Source organism: Mauremys reevesii, linkage group 20 (genome assembly GCF_016161935.1).
Source record: "Mauremys reevesii isolate NIE-2019 linkage group 20, ASM1616193v1, whole genome shotgun sequence".
Lineage (NCBI taxonomy): Eukaryota > Metazoa > Chordata > Testudines > Geoemydidae > Mauremys > Mauremys reevesii.
The window spans coordinates 16917721-16935609 of NC_052642.1; the positions used below are offsets into that span (position 1 = coordinate 16917721).

Genomic DNA, 17889 nt, shown 5'->3' on the forward strand with positions numbered 1-17889 from the left:
TCTGGGATGGGGCAGGGGGGTGGGGTACAGGAGGGGGTCAGGACTCTGGGCTGGGGGTGCAGGTTCTGGGGTGGGGCCAGGGATGAAGGATTTGGAGTGTAGGAAGGGGCTCTGGGTTTGGGGGGGCTCTGGGCTGGGGCAGGAGGTTGGGGTACAGGAGGGGGTCCCCCCGCCTAAGAGCCAGACCTGCTGCTGGCTGCTTCCGGGGTGCAGCGCGGTGTCAGAACAGGTAGGAACTAGCCGGCTTTAGCCGGGCAGCACCGCCGACAGTACTTTTAGCGGCACCGGTCGGCAGTGCTGACTAGAGCCACCGTGACCCAGTGCCTTCCATTCCATGACCCAGTTCTGGGTCGGGACCCACAGTTTGAAAACCACTGCTCTACAGTACAGGGTTGCAATTCCAAGCCAATTAATAAGCATATCGGACATGCTTCAAAGGGTGACCCATTGAATCCTCCTTGGCTAGGAGAGATGATAGCTAAAAGGAAAGGTGTGCTTGCCTGTAAAAGAGGGAGGACACCAAAGATACAAAGGATCTAGCTCCTCGAAAAAGAATCTGACAGTTGCCCAGTTGTATGCACAGCAATCATTGTCTCTGCTACCATGAAACACAATTCCTACAATCAATCAGCTAAAGTGTTTCTCCCTGGAGGGAATGAAGACATCATTTGTACACTGCATTTCTCTTCTTTCCAGTGGCTCAAGGTCTCTAGGAGATCCTGCTAACAAAAAAATGCAGCCACACGATTATCACAGGAAGGCTGATGTTTTTGAAAGCTCTGTGGAGAACTTCATCTTTTCTTTATAATTAGGATGTCTGGAACATCATTCCACTTTTCAAGAGGAAAATAGGATGCAGGAAATTACCAGCAAAGTTGGCTGAATTACTCTGGTTAAGCATTATTGAAATCAATGAAGAAGCGGCAAGAAGCTACTCAGAGAAAAGAAGCTTCATTAACAAGACTCGGCAGGGATTTTTGAAAGAGCTTCTTGACTTTTTGCTTTTCTGAACTCCTCAAAGACAAGCTTGAGGTGGATGCATGTGCATTGGGGGGAGGGGAAATGGGGAAAAGGAATGTGGGAAATGCAGTATGGACATACAAAATGGAGATAGCAAGAGGAACTGTTGAAAAGACAATAGGATTATTATTGTGATTAAGAGAGTAATAATCAGGAGTGTATAATGACCAGCACTGGGGAAATCAATCACCCTGGGTAATTGTATGTATATTACTAATTGAAACTGTAGTTTCAGCACAGTTCAGAATATTCTTGCTAAAAGATTGACTTTTGTTGGCAGGGAAAAGATAGTTTGTTTACTTGGTAGCTGCAAAACCTATTACAGGGTGGCCCAACAGTAAGAGCGGAGGACTGGAGGGGGGTCAGGACTTTGAGGTTCTCCTCTCACTTTGTGATCTTGGACAAGTTACTTAACTTCTGCATACTTCTACTTCGCCAGCCTTAAAACTTATCTTTTCAGTCAGCCTACAAATGGTTCCCGCCTGTACGCGCTGACGATGTCAATTTTTGTGTGTGCATGCTCAGCTTGGTCTTTTCAGCACCAGTATGGGTTACCATCTGCACAGAGATATGATGAAAGCACTGTTTCTCATTCCCAAGGCAGTTACTGCCAGGGAATATTACTAAATGACCAGATTTATAAAGGTATTTGGGCACCTAAAGATGCAAATAGGTTCTTCTGAAACTCCCATTAGGCACCTAGCTGCGTCTTTAGACACCTAATTACCTTTGTAAATCTGATCCAAAGTCCCTAAACCAACAATAGACACTAGTAGTTGGAAATATTATGACCCCTTGAATCTGAATGAGACTACCTTATGACACAGTAGGGAAAAGTTATGAGGTTTCTGACCAAAACCATAGAAATCAACCCATGTCTCATTCTAGACCCGGGGTAGGCAACCTATGGCACACATGCCAAAGGCGGCACGCGAGCTGATTTTCAGTGGCACTCACACTGCCCGGGTCCTGGCCACCGGTCCAGGGGTCTCTGCATTTTAATTTTACATGAAGCTTCTTAAACATTTTTAAAACCCTATTTACTTTACATACAACAATAGTTTAGTTATATATTATAGACTTATAGAAAGAGACCTTCTAAAAACGTTAAAATGTATGACTGGCACACGGAACCTTAAATGAGAGTGAATAAATGAAGACTCGGCGCAGCACTTCTGAAAGGTTGTTAATCTGTTCTAGACCCTTGAATGCTCAAGTGACTGCCTTCCATCACATTTGTGACAGTCCCGTCTTTCCGTTCTATGTACATACTAGTGAGGCTGGTGAAGTGTGCTATCTAGAGGTTAGAACATAAGATGGGGCTTGACACTCAGGTTCTCTTCTGTATTCTGCCACAGTCAGGCTCTGGGATTTTGAGTAAGTTACGTAAGTTCTCCATGCTTGTTTCCCCATATGTAAAATGGGAAAAGAAATTAAATCTGATTTAAGAAAAGGGCTGTATGTGCAAAGTTTTACTCAATTTACATTTAATACATACACAGTTTTTCTAAACTTAATCATAATTCCCTTCTGTACTTTTATTAATAGCAGGACAATCAAATGCATGTTCAGTCTAATATCTGTAAATCTCTCAGTGGACTGCATTCTTCACTTGTAGGGAGATGGATGATTTTATATATTATAGATAGATATATTGCATAGTTTCTTGTTCCATCACTTAACTTCTGTGGATCCTATAGTATGTATAATCCTAAACAGGGGAATGGAAAGCTGACAAGGCTTCTAAAGGCCTTGCATGTTCAATGAGTCTGTTTGTCTGTGTCTAATGAGAGAGACAGGAGGTAGAAAGACTGTTTTATAGATCATGTTGTTTTTCATTCTCCCTATTTCATGGTGTAGAGCAGCCTCCATAGCTGCACTGACTTCTATTGTCTGGTTTTCTCAGTTCACTTTGCCACACCTGCTACAGAAACCCTTTCCTGTTTCCAGTGGAATTCTAGCCATCCTCACTAATCTTCTCTTGCCTTTGATGTCCTTGTGAATCTCAGCTTTGTCCCCTTTCACTCCAGGGCCCTCCTCCTCAAAAGCCTCCCAGGGCTCCCAGAGCCTCCCCCTCCTTCCTTTACCTTTTACTGCTTGTAACACTTGAGTTATTCCTTACTCATGGGGAGAATTCTTTCCCATAATGTCACCTTTATTCCCTCTTACAAAAACATGATTGGGCTGGCTTCTTTTGTGTCAAATTTTGAACTTACCATTTGAGTGCTACAGGATACAATACTATTGTTTTTAACACTGTAGTCAAATGTTTAAATATTAAAAATAAATAATGATCAATTTTAACCCATGAATTGGAGGCCTAAATTAGTTGAGAGGTGCACTTCTATTTCCTGTTGGATGTCATATGATACATCTGAAAGGGAGCATGGTCCACTGAACAAGAGACGACAGGAGAACTGGGTTGTATCCTAGCTCTGTCAGTGACTGTGATGGGGGTAAATCACATTGGATTTCTGCACCTTCCTTTCCTCATCTGTATAAAGGGGGATGATATTGACCTTTCTACTACACTTTGAGCGATAACTGAAATATATAAATTTTCGTTTCTCCATTGTATCCTCTTCCCCTAGATGTGTCATATAGTGATACTAGTGGATTGTTTGCAGGTTCTAAAGATTGCACCATCACTTTTATCATTTTATTTTTCCAAATGGCCACTGAGTGGACAAGACTTCTTTTATAATTTTTAGCAGACTGCCATTGAATGTACTTGCTTTAGAGAAAGCAGATATACATTACTTAGGGAAGCTGATGTATAACAAATCATCGTCTTTCTAGCAGCATGTGTGCACAATTGAAAACATACAATAAATGGGAGAACAGCACTTTCCTGTGTCCCTGTAACACTCCCAAGAACACTTGTTCTAGCGCTATACATTGATTTTAAGTTTTTTGAACTAGGGATCACCTGCTTTTTTTAAATAGGGTTTAGTGAAATGGTCTGGAACTATGACAGTACAATACTACAGAACTATATTTCTGCAACTTTGGGGGAAAAAAGTGCCTCTTCTTTGCTTTGTGCATATGTTCCATTAATTAAAAACTCAAATTTACAGTTGTTTCATTCATAATTCACTCAATCTGACTGGTATAACACAGGTCATAGAATTTCATGGTTATTCCTGTATTGAGCCTTGTAATTTGTGTCTGAAAAAACTGTTATCTTTCAGAAAGGTATCCAGGCTTGATTTGAAGAGTTCAAGGAATGGAGAATCTTCCAGCTCCTTTGCTAGTTTGTTTCACTGGTTAAGAAGCATCACAAATTTATCATAATCATTGATAAAAAACCAAGGCTTTGCCTGGCACTATCTACTTCTCCTTCACTAATCTCAGGCCAACCCCTCTTCAGTGGGTGGGGAATGGTTTGTAGTAGATGTGGAAGGTTAACGATGTGCTAAAAGTGTGGTCACACCATTAGAGCACCAGCCTCAGTGAGATGTGTGTTCTATTCTCTGCTCTTCCACAGACACTCACACAAATCAGCCTCTTCCCCCCTCTGCACAGTAAAAATAATACTAAATTAAGTACCTCATAGGGTTGTTGTGATAAATAGTAGCAGAGTTTCCAATTCATTGAGTGGAAGACAGTAGGAAGCTGACAGGATTATGATACATTCTTTACAGCATAGACCAGTGGGTCTCAAACTTTTTTACTGATGACCCCTTTCACATTGCAAGCCTCTGAGTGCAACCCCCCCCAATAAATTAAACACATTTAATATATTTAACACCATTATAAATGCTGAAAGCAAGCAGGGTTTGGGGCGGAGGTTGACAGCTCCTGACCCCCCATGTAATAACCTCATGATCCCCTGAGGGGTCCTAACCCCGTTTGAGAACCCCTGGCATAGACCATGTTAGTCGTGTCTAGTGAATCACCAACCTCATTCACAATTAACAGGACCTGCTCCCCTTCTTAGAGCATCCCCTCCCATTTGTGATGTCATGACCTCCCTTCCAATCATGGAATAGCCCAGTGGAGACTATAGCAATTATCTATCTACAGAGAAAAGTTGCATCACTTTAGCTGCCATGGTACAGCTAAAGCAGTACACCCACTCCCCCACTAGTATGACGTTGTGGTTCCCCCTCAGACCTCTTCCCCACAGCCTCCCTGTTCAATTACTTATGTCAGGCCAGCTTGTGTGTGAAGTTATACCGGTGTAATGAGTTCAGATTGGAGTACTATATTCTTATATGGGAAGAAGAGTAAGTTGCACCAACATGAGCACATTTGCACTCATAAAGTGTCTGCACTACAGCTGTATAACTGTAGAGGTTGGGGGGGGAAAAAGTCACCCTCTGTCCTTAACCATCATTGTATAAAAGTAAAAAAAAAAAAAAAAAAGTTTATCTGAGGCCTTAGAATTTTTCAAAGCTCTAATGCCAGAATGCATTTGTCCTTTTTGAAAGCGTTAATGGCATTTTCTTTTCCTGTTCATTTCATCCCCTATTCCAGAAGTTCTCCAATTGTGGGTTATGATCCCATTTTAATGGGGTCACCAGGGCTGGCTTAGACTTTCTGGTGCCCAGAGCTCAAGGCCAAGCTGAAGCTCAAGCCCAATGACCCAGGCCAAAGCCCACTGCCTGGGGCTGAAGCCCTTCGGTTCCGGCTTCAGTCCCCCCTCTGGGGTCATGTAGTAATTTTTGTTGTTAGAAGTGGGTTTGAGAACTCCTGCCCTATTCTGTTCTCAGCTAGTAATAAGGAGAGCCAGCACTGTGTGACCAGGCGACAGTCTGCAAACCACCAGCAAGTATTCTACAGAAGAGTTCTGGGATCCTCTGATGTAACAGCTGTCATTGGGTATTTGGAAAAAATAGCCATTCTGCATTACTCCACTGAACAAATATGTATATAAATCCAGTTGGTTCCTTAGTGAACAAGTAGTCTTTAAAGGTCAGATAAATTGTATTTTCTTAGTGAATTATAAATGCAGAGTTTCTGATAACATTTTATTTAATAGCAGAGGAACTGCTGTAGCTATTAGAGGCAAACTACAAGACAGATGTAAAGGTATTTAATGGATACAGCACCTGCTCTATGGATATAAAAGCCAAATTAACATTTATATATTATGTAGGTATGTTATGTTTATTAAAATATGTAGCTGTTTTCCCAGTATATCTTCTGCCTAGAGGTGGTTATAAAAAATACTTCTGGTCAGTTTTTCCTTCTTTTTGGATTTAGAAAGTTTTTAATAAAGGAAGTCTTCCCCCACCAGACAGCCACGCTTTTTTTTTTTTTTTACATTAGTCATTTCTTGTCTACCCTGGAAAACTCAAACAACAACTTAAGAACAAGTAAAGTGGCATAAGAGAATGAAACCTGAGAGGTTGTGGGGAGGATTTTAGGCTGCCTGTTAAAATTGGTGTTTGTTTTTGTTAACATCTGTTTAACTCCTGAACAAATATACACTGGGCTGACAGGCTGTATACGTTAAGATTTCAGACACTCACCTTTCCATTACAGTATGACAGTTTACCATCAACCTGAGTTTTCCCACAGTCTTATTTTAGAGACTGTAATAAAACAAACAGAACACTAACAAGTTCAAGTTGTCTTTTTACATCACAACAGCAAACACAAACAACCCACACACCTTTTTTTAAGTTATTTGCATGTCACCGATCTTGCCCACTAGATGGCTCTACTGTCAAAAGAGGATTTCATTTGTTTTTTCTATCCTTCCTGAACTGTAACTGCCCATTTTGTTTGCCCTTCTCTTTAAATTAAAAGACCCCCCCCCCCGAAAGTAAATCTTTTGTTTGGCATTTATGAAGGGATTTTCTTCAGAATAATCCATATTTGTCCATTAATGTGTCTAGCAGCCTGTATGGTTAATCACGAGCCTGTACGCAGGGATTAGCAGAAAGCACACATGATTCTAAGGACTACACAAGGCCGCACAGTGAGTCAGAAGCAGGGCTGAGATTAGAACCAAAGTGTGTAGCCCATAATCCAAAACTCAGAGCCTTATAAACACTCTTCCCCACATTCTCAACAATGTACACCATTCCAGCAACATGCAGAAGGGAGTGAGGTCATAGTAAACAAACGTGCAATTTACAAGGATGTGTTGCGAGGCACAAGACCTGAAGCCCTGTTTCTAAAATGTATTCCTCATTGTCCTCTTTTGCCAAGTTATTCTATTTACATTAACACTGAGGCATCTATGTGGAATTAATTTTAATTCAGATAAAACTGTGACAGACACTTGTCAGACCTGTGATAAAGGCTCAAAATGCACTAAGATTACATAGTCCAACTTGTCCTTTAAAAAGAATTGAGCAGACACTGCATCATTTTTCAAGAGAATGTACAGATATCCACAGCTATAATAGGGAAACATCGGAGACTGGTAATAAGATAAAAGGACACAGGTTAAAATCCATCCTGTGACAGTAGCGTGTGTATGTTTTTACTGGTGCCTGTTTTGTGATTTAATATTTGACCTAGATGATCAATACTGGACAAAGTTCAATCATATCATTTGATAGAAAGAAGATGCTTAGAGTTACAGAAAACTATGTTGCAGGACTGTAACTATTACAATTAAATAGAGATGAACCAAAAAACTTGGAACTCAAAACAATGAGGCCTACCAGATAGTTACTGGACTGGATGTCAGGAAACTTTTGGAGATTTAGCTAAACCACTTGCCAATATAGAAGTGGGTTAAAGGACATGTTAAGAGTATTAAAATGGAGGGGTAATTATTCATGCAAACTGTGTCCATTTCAAATTTTTAAATGACTATACGTTAGTGCCACTGCTGTGATTTTGTGCACTAAAGATGTTTCAAACATTCAACACTGCTTTGAGTAGTGGTTAGATAGTGCATTGAGTAATGATATATCGTAACTCAGACTTCTTGTCTAGTTTCAAACCAATTCTGCAGTGTTGGCGTAAGAAGCAAGTCACTTAACCTATTCTGTTCCTCATCTATGAATTAGGATACCTATTTAAGAGGGAATGTTGCAAAATTAGTTGGTTCACGTGCACAGAACTTGGCCTTCAACTAATTCATTCATAACTGTACACAGTTATTGTCAATTTAAAATATTTGTTTAAAATTGAAGTTGATTTAGGTTGTACATTAACTGGAATGAACGTAAGTATGTTTGGTTGGAAGTGTAGATTTTATAATACTTTCATTGTAGTTAGTTAAGGTAAAGCTACAATACCAAACACTGTTTTAATTACACTGCACAATTTAGATATTATAACTAGGGATGTTGTTCTGCACTGAATACAGTGGACACTACAAATATCAAATCAATCTAGTCCTATTCTAGACTATGACATAGCCACAGTTTGCGAGTGACAAGTCTAAACAAGCTATTACCAAGCAAGATTCAGTGATACATTAAATTAGTTTGGTATCTTCCCAAAGGATTCAAAACCAATAATCATATTAGCAATAGTGAAAAACCATTTAGTTTCAGATTTATTAGAGGGTGGATAAATTTGATCAAGACAAAAACTTATGGAACAGGGAAATAACTAAGTTGGGGCAAATAGGGGGGCATGAAATGTTTACCACCACCTAACTCTGCACTGAGATGTAAATTAAATTGCAGGAAGTCAGACAATCGAGGAATGCAAATTTGAGAGGGGGAGGGGGAAGTCAATTGATGAAGTATTCATGATAAAGCGCCTTATGAAACTCAAAGACTTTAATGTTCCCAGTAGCAACCAACACTTGGATGTTCTACTTCAAGAAATGGAGTCAACCAAAATCTTATCAGTGAGCAAAAATAAATACAAATAGCATGTAAAAGGATAGGGCTCCATTCTCAGTCATGTTGCTTTTCTAGTTAACACATCAGAAAGGGGAACTGGGGTACCAATATTTTATTAATCATTTTAAAATGAGGTCTAATCTTTGATTGTTATAATACAAGAGACTTGGGGATCATGGATTTCCTCCTTGCTTTAACTGTAGTCATTAGGGCTGTTTTATATATTAGATACATCAGAGTAGCAGATCAGTTCATTTGACAAGTCCATCCAAGTGTTTGTTTGGCACAACCAGGATGAGAAACTTTAAAGTGTGATCTCACCATGTCAGATAAAAAAGTAAGTAGTTTGCATTGAACGACATAATGCTTTTAGATAGGGCTCGCTGTGAATTACTTGACAATTTTGGTGGATTCAATTATTTTTTCCTCCAGAAGGGCTTTCCAGAGGAAATTCTGACTTTGAGAAAAACACTCCAAGTCTCAAGAATTTTTAATGGCAAATGCTGTCATGGTGCCTCATGCCTCCATTTTCCTTTATGGGTCAGGTTCCCCACCACACAGGCTACAACTCTGTTGATGCACCTCAGGTAGGGATTCTCATGATGCACCACTGTGGTTCAGAATGAGGGGCAGCCCTGGTGCCTCACTGGAGATGGGGGGAGGGATAGCTCAGTGGTTTGAGCATTGGCCTGCTAAACCCAGGGTTGTGAGCTCAATCCTTGAGGGGGCCACTTACGGCTCTGGGGCAAAAATCAGTACTTGGTCCTGCTAATGAAGGCAGGGGGCTGGACTCAATGACCTTTCAAGCTCCCTTCCAGTTCTAGGAGATTGGAGATATACCTATTATTTTTATTGTGTCTGGTTAGAGAGGGCCCAGCTCAGAGAAGACAGAGGATATTAGGCACCTAAACTACAAATTCATGAGGCACTGTAGCTAAAACATCCAGTTTCAAACTGAAATGAGGAAGTTTGTCAAAGATTCATAAAGTTCTCAGTATTACATTTTTCAAAGGAGCTAATGACACCACATTTTCCAACCAGCCACTGGTAGGGTCCATATTGAAGTAGTATCAACACCAGAGTTTTAAAAAAAGGGCAGATTTTTTTAATCCCCCCTCCCTCCACAGCATAACTCTGTACATAATGTACTGTCACAGTGTATTCTATTACAAACAAGCAGCTGCAAAAACCAGGGATAAAACCCAGAAACTACGTATTGAGAGAAAAAAATATCCATCAGTGGATTCACATTGAGATTGTGATGCTGCTACTTTTGATATCTGAAAAGATTTACATGCAGGAATGCAGATAAATAGCATATTCTAAACTCTAGCATGCACTGCTGGGAGAGAGAGATGCTCAAACTCAGTGAATTTTTCCTTGCACAGCCATTATATCATAAAAAAGGGGAAGATGAGATTTATAACTGATGTTAAAGTGATGGCATGTTTCTCTAATGGAAGCACAAGAGTGGTTGTCCTTCCTATGAAAAACAAAGCTATGGGGGCAGCTTTAAGTTACATTTCCCTCCCCCCTGAAAGCAGATTGTTTAAATTTTCACATTAATTTAAACGTTATCCTTCTATTACCTTTGGAACATATGTATACCCAAGGCATGGCTGGAAACTTCACCCTGAATTTTAGGAAGTGCAAGAGTCACATGGTTTAACACAAAGCATTTGTCTTTCCTTGAGATCACAAGGTGAGCATACTCCAGCTGCCACAACTTGTGTAACCTTATTCTATTGATAGTTCAGGTGTCTACATGGCTCCTCCAGTCTAGGTAACAATGGTGCCAAAGAGACATGATACAAAGATAACAGCTTGCAAGGAGACAGATAGATACATGAGAGGAGAGACTCACAGAGACCACGTCCATATAACACTTTTCCTAGTTCCATCTAAAACAGTTTAAACCCTTCTCTAATTGTAGGTCAGTAACCCACTGTAGTCCATTAGTAGTGTATTTTGGCTAAAAATTGCAGAAGAGATTGGAAAACATCCCTTTTTGAAATATTGAAAGAAAAGAGCATTTTGCACTATAACAATTTTATTTCAGGATCTCAAAGTGCTTTACAAACATCAGTGCCTCAACACTGTAATGAGGTACATAGTCTCCATGTTACAAAAAAAATGGAAATTAAAATGACTTGCCCATTACCACACAGGAAACTTATGGAAGACACAGGAATAGGGAACACCAGTTGCCATGTCCTGTACCCAATCCATTGAATCATCTCTCCTCAGCAGTCAGCAGGAAAGAAAGAAACATCTTCAGAATTATTCCATTTCTTTCTATTTTTTATATATGAAAATAATAGATGCTGCTGTTCTGTTTAAACTACAAGAGGTAACATCCTCCAACGTTTTAGAAGTACGCTGTTGAGTGATTCTTTAAGGAAAGAACTGTCTGCTTCACATGGACATTAAAAAGCCCCTGGCAATATATATATATTTTTTTAAAGAGTAGGTGTTTACATTAGGCCGACAGGCCAGTAAGTCCTCCTCCTCCTGGCAGACAGGGTGCCAGTACACATCTGCCCTCCATTCCATGGTGGTTGTCTTTCACTAGGGCTAAGTGTACTTTGGTTGCAAACCACTTTGAGATAACCCTGGAAGCAAATGATTTTCAAGTATTTAACATTAAACATCTATAGCTTAAGTGCACATGAAGCGGTTGTAAAACTTCCTGTATATCTATTCACAGGCATGTTGCTTACCTGTCAAATTTTCAGACTGCTGGGAGGTGCAAGTCAGGTCACTTTCAACTTGGCATTTTATTTTTTTTTAAATAGTCCTTTAAAAATGTCAGCTTCCCTACCAGGATTAACCTCATGCCATTCACTAGCATGAAGCTCTGCTAAAGCACAATGGGTTGTATTGTTACACATCATGACAGCATTCCTGGGCTGCCATCATTCCATACTTCCACTAGAAAGCATCCCTGCTCCCCCAACTTCCTTTAGAAATATATGAAAACTACTTGTAATATTGCTCTTTCTTGCACCCCACTATAGGATTACTATATAAAAGTTTTAAACCCACAACTGTGATATGCTTTCTACTTGAATTATTTATATTCCCCATCCACATGGATGCTTTTACTCATTGTCACTGATAAGCTCTACAACGGTATCTATTAGTGAGTAGAGATTCCAGTCTCATTTATGCAATATAAATTGTGCCACATTTGTGAAGCGCACACATTACATTTTACAAAGTAATGTCATTCATGCCAGTAATTTCATATTAGAACAGTGCCCACAAGTTTATTTCATGGAATAAAAATCTAGATTCTCACCTTGAAATGCAATGTACTTGTCATCTTGATCACTCCAGTCTGGATGCTAGCCCTCCCTGCATCCGGAAACAACCTACAACCACCTCTGAAGGGAATCAAATCTTAACATATATTTACACAATTAGTCTGTTTAAAATTAATAGTATGACAGCTCTCCTGTTAGTATCTGTTATGAAAACCACCTGTGCAAGGGCTATAAATCAGACTATGTAGATCTATTTTGGCATCTTATTTTTAACCGTAATCCTGTAAGCATTCTGATCTTTACTCAATAATTACATCTTACATACTGCACTCCTGCTTTTGCTTACTCAGCACTCCACTTCACAATGGTTTTTATATAGTGATTTTATTGATAGTGTAGTTATATTTAAACTTAAGTGATAGCAAGTTTTAAAAGGAGAAAAATTTGGCTGTGAGCTAGTTCTGATGATATATGGCTATGTTTTATAGGCATTTTAAAAAGTTTAATGTCACATTCAGATACTCCAAAGAGTGTGTTCTACAATGACACACCTTGGCAATCAAAAAGGACTTAGCCTGGAGCTAAACAACAGACCCAGGTGTCGTTATTACTCAACAGCCTACAATACAATCATGGTTTAATTACAAGTTTAATCTTCTCGGGATTTCTTCTTGACAACCTATAATATTTAATCTTCGCGCATATTAATTATATATGAAATCCAACTGAATATTTGTAATTCCCCAATTATCTAAACTACTTTAGCATTTTATTTTAACAGTCTGAAGCATATTTTAATCCCTCCTACCATACAGTTATTTACTTTCATCAGGATTACAACCAAGCTCACTCTTTATAGCATGGTCCCCTAAAAGACTTTCCCTACATCTTTTGTCTTTAAAAAGATGTTGCTAAAAAGTTTTGTTAACTTGGCTAAAAACGTGTGCTTTTTTCCTGTATACCCTCAATAACTAATCTATGTCCATTTTGCGAGAGACTGATGCTTTAGATGCAATAAACTATCAGATTACAATAGCAAGAACAAATACAACAGTTTAAGTTTAAAAATCTTACCATACCATTCCAACCTTGTTTGTCTTGGTTTTGAAAGAAAAAAAATTTCAGTGAGCTTGATCACTGTTAAGAGTGACTGATCAAAACATTTCCTATAAAATATGCGTCACAGTATTCTCTTCAAATTAAGAAATCCTCTATATAATCCTAAAAGTTGAGAACAAGTGACCTGCTTAAAACCTCAACTATTAACATTAAGTGTTGGTGTAAAAAATGGACCTTTATGGAACTCAAAATAAAAGCCCTTCTGTCTGAATACTGTTGAGTGTAACCTTTAATCTTATTGCAGTTCATTGTGGCAGGACGTTGATGACCACCTTAAGATTCTTACATTTGACAAATGAGAACAACCATGCAATTTTTTTTAAAATTTTATTTGTCAAAGAAAAAAAGGCAGCAAGCCAATTGAAAACCTACTTAATCTTTAACTCCAATTTATCTTTAAATTTAGAGAAATGACTGATTTTTTTTTTAAACAAACCCCCCTTTTCCCCTTTAATGTTTACCATCTACTCGTGCTGAATCCTTCCAAGGAGATTGCTCCAGCGTACCTCTCCAGGTCCTCGCTTTGCTCCTTTTACCAAAAAAATGAAAAAAAAAAATCCATCGTGCATCTTAAGGGCTCCAATCGTCAAAAATAGGAAAAAAAATCTTTGGAATAGCCAATTGAGTTGAATAAAAAAATCCACACGAATGCGGTTTGGTTGGGGCAGGAATCCACTCCTATGTTCCTGGTAATCTGATCCCGCTCCATGAATCCTTGTAATTCAGCCTCCCTATCCTATCCACATTATGATTTGAATCCAATGATCCAGCTCCAAGGATTGGGATCCAGTGAGCCCTCTCCAATCCAAACCTTTATAACCAGCAAAACCAAAAAAGAGGAGGCAAAAAGTTAGATACTGTAATGAAAAAATAGGATTCTGGGGAATGATTAGTTATGTTTGCCATCAATTAATAAGAGATGTACATTAATAACTATCAATTCCCCAAAACAAACTTTTGAATGGTGATGCTCAGATAAATTTTAGGAATATTAATTATTTGGAGAAAACATTGTAATATTTACATGTCAACTGATAAGGCCAATATATTCACTGCTTGTAAGATGTATTACAGGTTTTGTGGTTGCAAAAAAAATTTGTATGATATTGGAAAAGTTTATCACTAAAGCTATCCACCTACTATATGTCTAAACTAAAGCTAGTATTCCCATCTGGAAGGTAACAAAATTAACTAACTGAAGTTTTCAAACATATTAGTGAGTCAACTGTGAATTAGTCTGAAGGGGAAGGGTTGAGATTTAAGGAATTATTCCCAGCTAAATTTTCTATATTTTGTTTTCATTCTGATACTTAAAAAGTAATAGCAACGCTGTATCAGTCACACAGAGGACATGCAGATTTTAGCAGTATTGATATTATACTCTATCTGGTTTGAAGATACCCTGCATCTACAAATGTATCAGCACTACATAATATTAACATTTGTAATCGAATGCAGCATGACAAACTGAACCAGTATACCCCACCCTCCCTGATTTTTTTTTTTTAAATCTAGAATGGAAGAGAGATACAAAAGCAAGTAATTTAGCCACAATTGCCAACATGGTTTTAAAGAAAAGAGCAATTGTAGTCTACAATAACTAAAACATGCCTGTAAAGTTACAAGATAAGGTGTATGTATATACTTGTTTAACCATGGTATAAGGTCAATACTGCCAATTTCATCTGTGACAATAGCACTTGGAGTCATACCATTGCCTCCATTATTGATCTGATCCTCCTCAATCCTCCTTTTGACAATCCTAAAATGATTGACATGTGCTCCACAATCCTTTAATCCAAAGCATTCTTAATCCATCTCTTCAGATATGTCTACAGAAAGACACATGAAAAGGCAAGATAAAATATAAGATCCCCCAGAAGAAACAAGTTAACCACAAACATCCCAACATCCCCAGCTGGTATAAACCATAGCTGAACACGGAGACATTTACACAGCAATACCACAGTCTGCAGAGTGTGGGTAGTTAACTTTAACTAAATTTAAACAATCCTGGCTATAACATCAATTAAAATACAATTTACCAAAGACATGAGGGGAATGTTGATGTTAAGGAGCAAATACTCACTAGGGATATTACACAAGAATGCAATTCAACACTTCAGCCAATTTGAATAAAACAGTTTGAATTAAAAAATTAAAGACTGTACTGAGTAAAGGAAAACTGTGTACAACATGGGGTTCTACAAAAAGAGAGCATCACTAATCATTTATGTACGAGAACGAGATCTGCTGTGACGGGGAGAGTAGCGTGGAGATCCTCTGCTTCTTCTTGGGGAATAACTGCGGCTTCTGCTGTTGCTTCGACTACGGCTTCTGCTACGACTACGGCTGCGTGACCGAGATCTTCCATAGCTTGGACTTCTTGGGCCATCAACTTTAACACGGATGTAGGCAGTTTCTCCCTATTAAATAGACAGAACTTTCGATTGAAAGGTCTAAGATTTTTAGCTATCTTTTCAGGCATGCTGATACTGATTACATTGATATAAAAGCACAGAGATAGATCTCAAATCTTTAAATGAGAATCTTATTATAAAAGACTCAGCTATCTGCATGTTAGTATAGTAGAGACTTTGTGTCCTTACCTTTACATCCTATTGTTAAGCCCAGTGTATCCAATTCTGGCCCCCCAAAAAGCATGAAACCTACCTCATGAGATCTAAATTTAGTGTTATCCAGTTTTCGCACTGCGTAGGTCATATCTTCTTTCCGTACAAACTCCACGACACCAGTTCCATCTCGGAAAACATCAGCATAACATACATCACCTGCTTCACGCATGTGATCCTTTAAATCCTGCCAACTTCCACTTGGAGGCAGTCCTGAAAGAAAGCAAGTTACAGATCACTTCAAATGCAAACTTTCATTATTTACTTTCCAGTTACAATGCATCACCCCCCACTGTCTGCTAAAGGACTTGCCTACTGGAGTTGAGCGAATGTCTTCCAGCAGGAACCCATATAACATACACACTATACAAAAACATTACTATTATGCTTCTTAGAAGCTGCTTAGCACAATGCTAAAAAAAATACACACAGTATGAAATACAGTATGGCTAACTGAAAAGTGTAGCATCCTTTGCTATTAAGGAATGACTGAAAACATGCCACATTGGAACTGATAGGAATCGATCTCATTATCTTGAGCAAACCAAGAGTATTAAGCAACTTACCAGAAACTATCACTCGGTACTCAGACCGCCGGGACGGGGGGCCATACCTGCCCCTGGGGGCCCCACCACCTCCACCTCCGCCACCTCCTCTGCCGGTGCCTCTGCCACTTCGGGGAAACTCCACCCTCAGACGATATCCATCGTAATCGTACCCATCCCTTCCGTACACCGCATCCTCCGCATCCCTGCACGAGAAGGGGGAGTGAGCAAAGGCCCAGCCACACCACACTGCAGAGGCACAGGCCGGACAACGCACCTCCCTCCCTTTGTTCCCTTGCAGCCATTTTCCCGCCCTAACCCAGCCAGCAGGCAGCGTGCAGCCCCGCCCCGCGCCCAACAGCTGAGGCTGAGCCCGCGGGAGCTCAGCTCACCCCACCCCCCTCGGCGGTAAGGCGCAGACCGCGGGGGCCCGGTGGGGAGTAACCAGGGGGCAGAGCACGGCAAAGTGAAGGCCGGGCGGTGCCCGCCGAGGCCGCTGGAGGAAGGTCTGGGCAGAGCCGGGGAGGAGGCGCTGTCCCGGGGCCCTCCGGCAAGAGCGCGGCGAGTCCCGGGGGCTGCGGAGCGGTGCCCCCAGGGCGGAACGGGATGTAGCGGTGCCTCGACGGGGAGGGGATGTCGCGATATCTCGGCCACGAAGCGGTTCCCCGGCGGGAAGCCCCCGGGAACTCAGCGCGGCCCATTCGGGCTCCTCCTGAGGCCGGCCCGCCACGTGGGGGGCCAGAGGTAGCCCGCTCCGGGGGACGAGCACCGCGGAGGTGCGTCCCACGGGGAGTCCTCGGGCTCGGCGCCCTGGGGCGGGGCTCACCGGGGGTCCTCGAACTCCACGAAGGCGAAGGGCGGCCCGCCGCGGCGGTTCTTGAGGTCGATGTCGCGGATGGCCCCGTACTTGTAGAACACGTCCTCGATGTCCTTGGTGCGGATGTCGGGCGGCAGGTTCCCCACGTAGATGCGGCAGTCGTTGTTCCCGGCTGGGCCGCGGATCACGCCCCCTCCGGACATGGCAGGGTCAGCAATGGCTGCGGCGGAGATGAGCCGAAGCTGGGACAGTGAACGGGTAAGTAAGCGGCGGGAACGGGCCGGGCACTCAGGAGCAGCTACACACGCCGCCTCCCTGCAACCGCTTCAAAATGGCGACTGCCGCTTTCCTCGCGCGGCCCCGCAGGCGCAAGGATTCTAGCACCCACCCCCCACGCAGCGCTGACCCTCCCGCCCGCTCGCCGCCGCTCAGCGTTCAATGGTAAACAGCTCGATGTCGTTCCACCTCCAGAGCGCATGCGCGGCTGAAGAAAAAGAGTCCAACCCGCACCAGCCTCGGTTTTGAAGCCCTATTAATTGCGGCAGCGCAGTCCTCAGCCTCGAGAAACCACCCCGTGTAATGACTCTTATAACCTAGGAATAAACGTTCACCACGCTCGAAAAACGTCCCTTCAGCCGCGGCAGGCCTGGGGCCGTCACACATCCGGTGAGGCGTCCACGCAAAGAAGATCCGGCTCGGGTGGAGAGGAGGGGTATATCCCACCAT

General features: G+C 41.2%; 1 protein-coding gene across 1 annotated transcript; it reads right to left on the reverse strand.

Moving 5' to 3' along the window:
- Window positions 1-13478: 13478 nt before the first annotated feature.
- SRSF1 (serine and arginine rich splicing factor 1) lies at window positions 13479-17506 on the reverse strand. The gene is made up of 4 exons (XM_039508136.1): window positions 17173-17506; window positions 16368-16552; window positions 15842-16014; window positions 13479-15594 (listed from the first exon to the last, which is right to left on the reverse strand). Exons 1-4 carry the CDS (start codon window positions 17364-17366, stop codon window positions 15400-15402), a joined length of 747 nt encoding a protein of 248 aa, XP_039364070.1. The 5' UTR covers window positions 17367-17506; the 3' UTR covers window positions 13479-15399.
- Between the last annotated feature and the right edge of the window lie 383 nt (window positions 17507-17889).

Bases quoted from the DNA above. Each gene is read 5' to 3' on its own strand.
- SRSF1 (XM_039508136.1), bottom strand. From the start codon at position 17,366: ATGTCCGGAGGGGGCGTGATCCGCGGCCCAGCCGGGAACAACGACTGC. The intron at 16,553-17,172 runs GTGAGCCCCGCC...CTTCTCGTGCAG, and splicing joins GTGGAGTTCGAGGACCCCCG to GGATGCGGAGGATGCGGTGT. The intron at 16,015-16,367 runs GTAAGTTGCTTA...GCTTTCTTTCAG, and splicing joins GTACCGAGTGATAGTTTCTG to GACTGCCTCCAAGTGGAAGT.